Source organism: Arachis ipaensis, chromosome B08 (genome assembly GCF_000816755.2).
Source record: "Arachis ipaensis cultivar K30076 chromosome B08, Araip1.1, whole genome shotgun sequence".
Taxonomy (NCBI): Eukaryota; Viridiplantae; Streptophyta; class Magnoliopsida; order Fabales; family Fabaceae; genus Arachis; species Arachis ipaensis.
This window is the reverse complement of record NC_029792.2, coordinates 124,278,158-124,285,797: the sequence shown is the minus strand read 5'-3', so window position 1 is coordinate 124,285,797 and position 7,640 is coordinate 124,278,158. Positions and strand designations below refer to the sequence as shown.

Sequence of the window (7,640 nt, the reverse complement as noted above, 5' to 3'; positions counted from 1 at the left end):
GTATAAAATTGTAAAATGATTATTTTAATAAATAAATCAAAAAATTAAATTTTGTATGTTTTTTATAACAAAAATTTTAATGAATAACATTAAAATATGTCTTTAGGACATATATTAGAAAAATCGTTATAAATATAAACAAACTGCATTGCACTGGTAAATTACTAGTTTACAATTTATTACATACACCAAAGGTTATATGAATTCGGCAGCTTTTACCCCGAGAGAAATGTACATGACAAAATCAAACTGCAATATTCAGATAATATTGATGGTTTCATTTAAGTACTACTTAGAACTAATAAAACCTCAAATAACAATTTCAGTCAAACATGGAATCAATCATAATAGTGTGATGAAACTTCCTTAGAAGTTGTTGGTGTGCTTCCCATACTACCCCATTAGAGAGACCCCACACGCAACACCACCAGAAGAGGATGAAGATTGAAAACTAAGCTGTCTTTTCTTCGACCCCAAAACTTATTGGTCTGGTCAATGGACTCACCTGCACAGCTCTTTTCATTTTCTAATTGTTTGCTTCTTCACTCTTTTTTCCACTTTCAAGTTCTCGATTTGCCTTAGTTGAATAGCATGGACCACAATCATGTTATGAATGATATTAGGAGGATGCTGCAGGGTGCAGAGCCACCATTGACCACCGAATGTTGCATTTACAAGGTGCCCTTTGATATCCGCAGGCTCAACCATGATGCATACACCCCAAAGGTTGTTTCCATTGGACCCTTCCACCATGGCAGCACCAGGCTGCAAAACATGGAGAGACACAAGCTTATATACTGCAACGAGTTCCTCCAGCGAGCCGGCGGCACAACTCTCGATTTGGACAGTTTTGTCAGCCGCATTGAGCAGGCCGAACCCGACATCCGGCGTTGTTACTCCGATATTATTCCCTTGTCACCTGAGAAACTTGTCAAAGTAGTGCTTGTTGATTGTACTTTCATATTTGAACTTTTCTGGAGGCACTTTTATGGGGATTGGTCAAAGGATGATACCCTTTTGTGGAAACCTTGGTTGACAACCAACATAAGATTGGATTTGTTGTTGCTTGAAAATCAGATTCCTTTCTCAATTCTTGAGGACCTTTTCAATCATTCTGGTGTTGGTAAGGTCCATTCATTTCTTGATCTTACCTTTGACTATTTCGGGTACTACAATAGCTCTAATTTGACTCCTCCTAATGTTAAGATAGAACACTTCACTGATCTGCTTAGAGTATTTTACTTGAAGCCTTTGGAATCATTACCTTTCACCAAGGGTAGGACTAATGAATCTATGATACAGCTTAAGAGTGCTACCGAGTTGGTTGATGCAGGAGTTAAATTTGATGTGAACACTAAGAGCAATTGCGCAATGGACTTGAGATTCTCCGGGAAGAAGGTTCTTGAGATCCCTATGTTGAGAGTGGAGGATTGGACCGAGACATTGTTTCGCAACATGATGGCATTGGAGCAGTGTCACTACCCGGACGAGGCCTACTTCACCGACTATATTGCTGTCTTGGACTTCCTTATAAACACTAGTAGGGATGTGGATGTGCTGGTTAAAAAGGGAATATTGGTGAATTGGTTAGGGGATGCTGATTCTGTTGCCAGTTTGTTCAATGGTCTTTGGAAGAACATTACTCATGTGAATTTCAGTGAGCATTACTATACACTTTGCAGAGACTTGGATCTTTTCTGCATAGATCCTTTGCATAAATTGAAAGCTACCTTGTGGCGCGATTATGGCAGGACTCCATGGCAAGCTGCTGCATCCATTGCTGGATTCTTACTCCTAATCCTCTCTTTGATTCAAACAGTTTGTTCTATCTTACAGGTTGTGCCGAAATAAAACCAAAACAATTGGATTCTGGTGACACAATCACCCATGTACTTGAACCTTGCTTTTGCATTCAGTTTAAGCCTTATAATTAATTTCTTATTTGCATGGAGCATGATTTCACTTTGATTTGGCACTAGATTTGTGCTTGTTTTGATCATTGGAGTGATGAACTTTGTAAGCACAACAAAAAGAAAACCCTCATAATGGAATAGAAGCATGGCAAGAAGTGGAATAGAATAGAACATGGCATAGGGGTAGTGTTGTATATAGTGATGTGTATGTGCTAGTTGATAAGGAAATACTGGAGAGTTGAGTAGTGGATGATGATTCTGTTGCAGAACAGTTAAATGGTGTTTGAAAAAAATATTATTCATGTGAATTTCGGTGTGCATTACTATCAACTTTGCAAAGAGTCTCCAAGGCTACGGTGTGATCGAATTTCAACCGTTTTCCCATCTTTTTCTTTAGTGGTAGTTACTGAGCAAAGTGACTGATGCAAGAACTGAACAAGAATTCACTACTGGATCTAGTTCTAGAATGTTTCATATTGCTTCTATAAGAAAAGACTTGAAATTTAAATTTCGAGAAAAGGAATAAAGTAATGTTAACCGTCACAAAAGTCTCCTCCACAAGAATACTTCCATAGCTTTATTCATTTCTTTATTTTATATATATACACATCTTATTTCTCTGTCTCCTCTGTTCGACCATGGTAATGAACCACAATCAAGTTGTGATTGAAATCACCCGTGACCATTGAATGCTGCATTTACCATGGCGATCCCAGGTTGTTTGGTAACATAAATAGAAATCTATACATTTGATCATGTTATATTGTTAATGAGCAGTAACATGCTTAATCCACCCTTTTATTTATTAAATATATATGAACATAACAAATATAAGTCAAAATAGTAAATACCTGACACTCTAACTATGATGTTTCGAATTCAAGTAGCATATCCAGTTATATATAAAAGTATGGATACTTAAATTTTCTAATGTGTAACTGTCTCAGGCTGCAAAACATGAAAAGATACAAGCTCATTCGGTTGGTCTAGTAGTTAGTTGACTTAGCTCACTAGTTCACTTAAGCAAGTGTTGGGGGTTCGAATCCTGCCTTGTGCATGCAGCAACTCATTGGCCAGTGACAAACCCTTAAAAGATACCGCAGAAAACCAAAATATACTGCAGCATCATTTTAAGTTTGTACTTTCAATCTTGGTAGAAGCTATCAATGGTTTGATGTTTGCAACTATGTTGGCTGAGATTGTATATGCAGCATTTTTCATGTTCTTGCATATATAATATATTCTAATGAGAGAAATTTAGCTCATTTCCCTTCACCTCACAAATTAGAGGGATGAATCATTCCTCTTAAGAGTATAAGGTATGTGCTTTATAGTTATATTGTTATTGATTCAAGAGAACTAGAGAAGTCACATTTTGGTTCTGAGTTCTCAAGATTTGTCATGAAGTTTCTCTGCTCATGTCTGTTTTAAGCTTCACCATTTTTTCACTAGATTTTAAGTAACACATCTTTTAAATTAAAACGCTTTTTCACCTCTAATATTTTGTTCTATGTAGAGGAAAGAGCTAAATCACAATTGATGTTAAAACTAGAAGGTTTTAGAGACAATAAATTAAAGGAGTGATTATGTTAATTTATCAGAAAACAATCAATTGATACTGCAAAGAACAATATAATCACCATTGACTCATTGAGTATGAATATCTCGTAATTAGAGTTGTTTTCAGCAGAAGTGATAATGGCATGACATTCTATGTCCATTTTGTGTGCATACAAAAGAGAGAACATGAAACCTTACAACAAAGATTAGATAAACAATATAGATATTATAAATATGAAATCAAATATAGCAAAATTGTAGCTATTCTCAAATTCAAACTTTTTTCTGGGGTAAACAGAGTGAATTGTAAAGGTAATATTAAAGCCTTTCATGGTGAAAAAAAGGCATAGGAGAACTATTGGATCTTCATGCTACTCCTGATTGATTCTTTAGACACTAGCTATATTTCATTTTGTTTTCAATTTTGTAATATAAAAAATAAATAAAAAAATTTGTCTTTAAACACTAGCTATATTCATAAACATATCTCATTTGCATTGACAATGAGATAAGAAATAAATGAATTATTAAAAATATTTGAATAATTATTTTTTTTTGGGTGACTGAAATAAATTAAACAAAGAAAAACAAAACAAAAAAAAACAAGGAACTGCCTAAATAGAGGGACAGTCCCGTTCAAGACTACTCTTAAACTCCTCCCAAGGTGAAAGAAGCTCCACATGCGAAAGTTGTAACTTCATCGCCATCTTTGCCATAGTATCTACCACCGTGTTTGCATCTCTCATAATCAAACGAAAGTCAACCCGCCAGTTCCAATACATGATATCTCTTATTTTGAGCACCAGTGGATCAATAAACCCAAAACCATCTTGAGTAACAAGATTAAATGCTTCCACACAATCCGTCTCACAAACAACATCTCGTTGACCCACATCCCAAGCTAAGAGATATCCTCTCCAAATAGCAAATAATTCTCCTTGAAGAATACTATTACTCTTAATCATTCCCAAACACCCCCTTTGCCAGCTCCCATTACAATCTCTAATAACACAAGCAAAACCAACACTATCACCCGAACCAAAATAACTAGCATCACAATTAATCTTAAAAGTACCAATAGATGGGGGATTCCAAAAACTATTTAGAGTAGAGGGAAGGGACATACGTTGTAATTCAAAAATATTCCTAAGCTCCTTTTCTGAAGTTAATGCCAGACAAATCACTTTTTTCGGAGGCCAAGTTTCATGGGATTAAAGATGTCATTATTCCTTGCTCGCCATATCCACCAAAGTCCCGAAAAGAACTTGAATGGATGCTCTCTGCTGTGATACAAGAACCAGTTCTTCAAATCCAAAGGATGACAAGAAATATCCAACCTATGCCAGACAAGCTGAGCTTTTGGACAATCCGAATACAATGTAAAACTGATTCTTGGCTAGAAAGACATCTTGGACACCTATCCGATGACGACATCCCTCTTCTAAAGCGAAAACTTGCAATAGGAAGAGCCTCCTTAAGACACAACCAAGCCAAAAACTTATGCTTTTCCGGAACAAGCTGACGCCAAAGCCAAAGCCAATTCTCCCGCTCCTCCCAACCAAACAGCTGCTTACACAACCACAAGTAACCATTACGTGAGTCATAGACTTTGGCAGCAGACCCACTCCAATACCAACCCACTTCCGGACCTGCTTGTTCATCTGGATTGTAAGAGAGAATATGATCTTTCAGATTTTAAGATAAAGGAGAATAAAGAGTATCCAAATGCCACCTACCAACCGACCAAATATCCTGTATCTGGATATTCGAATCAGAAATGTGAACATAATCCATCTCATTAGATAACCGTCCTTCTCTCCTCCAGCTAGAAAACCAAAAATTCTGGTTTAAATCTCCAATACACCAAGCAAACCCATCCTTCAACACTTCCCAAGCCTTGCAAAGACACCTCCAAATGGGAGAGTCCTTGTTCTTAGGATAACTAAAATAGTCATATAGAGATGATCGGTATTTGGCATCTAACAATTGGACCCATAGCTTGTTTGGCTGCTGGAAAAAAGTCCAAACTAGCTTCCCAAGAAGAGCAATATTTACACAATAAGGATCTCTAATCCCCAAACCTCCATATTTTTTTGGAGTAACCAGTACCTTCCAACTAACACTAATAGAGGATACCCCAGTGAAAACCTCTTTCCTTGTTGCAGAGACATTCTTGGAGCAAAGCGCTTTAGACTTCTCCACATTAATCTTCATCCCAGATGTTTTGCAAAAAGTCTCTAAAACCAACATCACATTTTGTACTTGTCTCTTTGTAGCTTTACAGAACAGAAGCAAGTCATCCGCAAACATTAAGTGGGATATTCTTGGTCCCCCTCTAGAAATAGCAACCGGCTCCCACAAGCACAAATCAATCTGATGACTAATAAAGCATGCCAATCGCTCCATACACAACACAAAAAGATAGGGTGACATAGGGTCTCCTTGTCTAAGACCTCGGCTAGGAGTAAAGCCATTCAGACGACTCCCATTCCAAAGAATAGATAAGGAAGAAGCAGTGACACAATTCATAATCAAATTAAGTGTAGGAATAGGAAAACCAAAGCTCTTAAGGGTATGAGCTAAAAACCTCCAGTCAACTCTGTCATAAGCTTTCTCCAGATCAATCTTAAAGGCCAGTGTGCCTTTCTTTGATTTAGTCTTCTTCATAAAGTGGAGGACTTCTTGAGCAATAATGATGTTGTCAGGAGTTCCTCGTCCCAAAATAAATCCTCCTTGAAGCGGGCCAACAATCTCCGCAAGATGAGGACGAAGCCTATTAACAAGGACCTTCGTGATGATCTTGTAAACTACATTGCAGAGACTAATCGGCCTGAAATCTTTCATAGATACCGGTGATTCAACCTTTGGAATGAGAACCAGTAAAGTCTCCAACATTCTCGGATCAAGAGGAACACCGGAGAATGCCTGCTTAACCATCTTCCAAACATCAAGACCAATGATATCCCAATATTCTTTGAAGAAGAAAGCTTGAAACCCATCAGGACCCGGAGCTTTAAAAGAGTTCATGTGAAAAACAGCTGCTTTGACTTCCTCCATAGTAACTGGTGCCGTAAGATTATTGCAAGCTTCCTCATTCAGAGAAGGAAGAGGCACATCACCAAGGCAACCCAAATCAACATCATCCAAATGACAGAATAAGCTTTTATAGAAAGACTCTGCTTCTTGACTCAGAACTTCTGGATCAGTTTCCCACACTCCATCCTTGAGAAAAAGGCCATGAATCTTATTATGCTTCCTTCGCGCAAGAGTTTGAATATGAAAGAATCTTGTATTCCTATCCCCGAACTTTACCCACTGCTCTCTGGACTTTTGGAACCATAGGAATTCTTCTTGCACTAGAGTATTATTATAATCATCAAGTAACTGTTGTTCTTTCTGACGCAAATAAATACTATCCACCACTTCCAAGCGCTTTTGTAAATAATTAATCTGCTGTTCTAATTCACATTTCTTAACAAAAATGTTACCAAATACCTTCGAGTTAAACTCTAGTGAATTCTTCTGTACTTCCGAAAGCTTGCCATGAATTCCTCTATTACCAGACCACCATGACTGGCTCACAATATCCCTGTACCCAGGATGAGTAGCCCAAGCAGCAACAAATCGGAAAGGTCGATTCCCTTTAGGCTGAGGACGACCTTTACAACGCACCAGAATAGGGCAATGATCAGACTGAAGCCTATTTAAAACTTCTGCATAAGCCTCTGGAAAGATAGATAACCAACTACTATTTATACAGACTCGATCAAGCTTTTTTGCCGCGTCAACATAATTTTTCACCCTCCTGTACCAAGAAAATCGCCTCCCAATAGTCTTCAGATCAAACAAACCACTATCCCCTAATGAAGTAGCAAACATGTCGGCTCTTTGATGAGAAAATTGACAGCCCTTAGATTCATGAGAAAATTTGACTTCATTAAAATCACCAAGAATAATCCAAGGTCCTTGAAAAACCATGGATTGTGCAACAAGATAATCCCAAAGGAGAACCCTTTTATTAAATTGAGGACTGCCATAAATACCACTACACCTCCAAGTTAAATTATCAAAGTGAACCTCAACAGTAACACCCTGATCAAAAGCATCAATGAACTTACAACAAACACCCTTCATAGAGGATAGAAACCAAATACCTCCTTTATGCCC

The 7,640-nt window shown here is 37.6% G+C and overlaps 1 protein-coding gene across 1 annotated transcript; it reads left to right on the top strand.

The window, feature by feature from the left end:
- On the top strand, positions 244 to 2,221 carry LOC107614284 (UPF0481 protein At3g47200-like). Its single transcript, XM_016316507.2, has one exon. It carries the CDS (start codon positions 592 to 594, stop codon positions 1,849 to 1,851), a length of 1,260 nt encoding a protein of 419 aa, XP_016171993.1. The 5' UTR covers positions 244 to 591; the 3' UTR covers positions 1,852 to 2,221.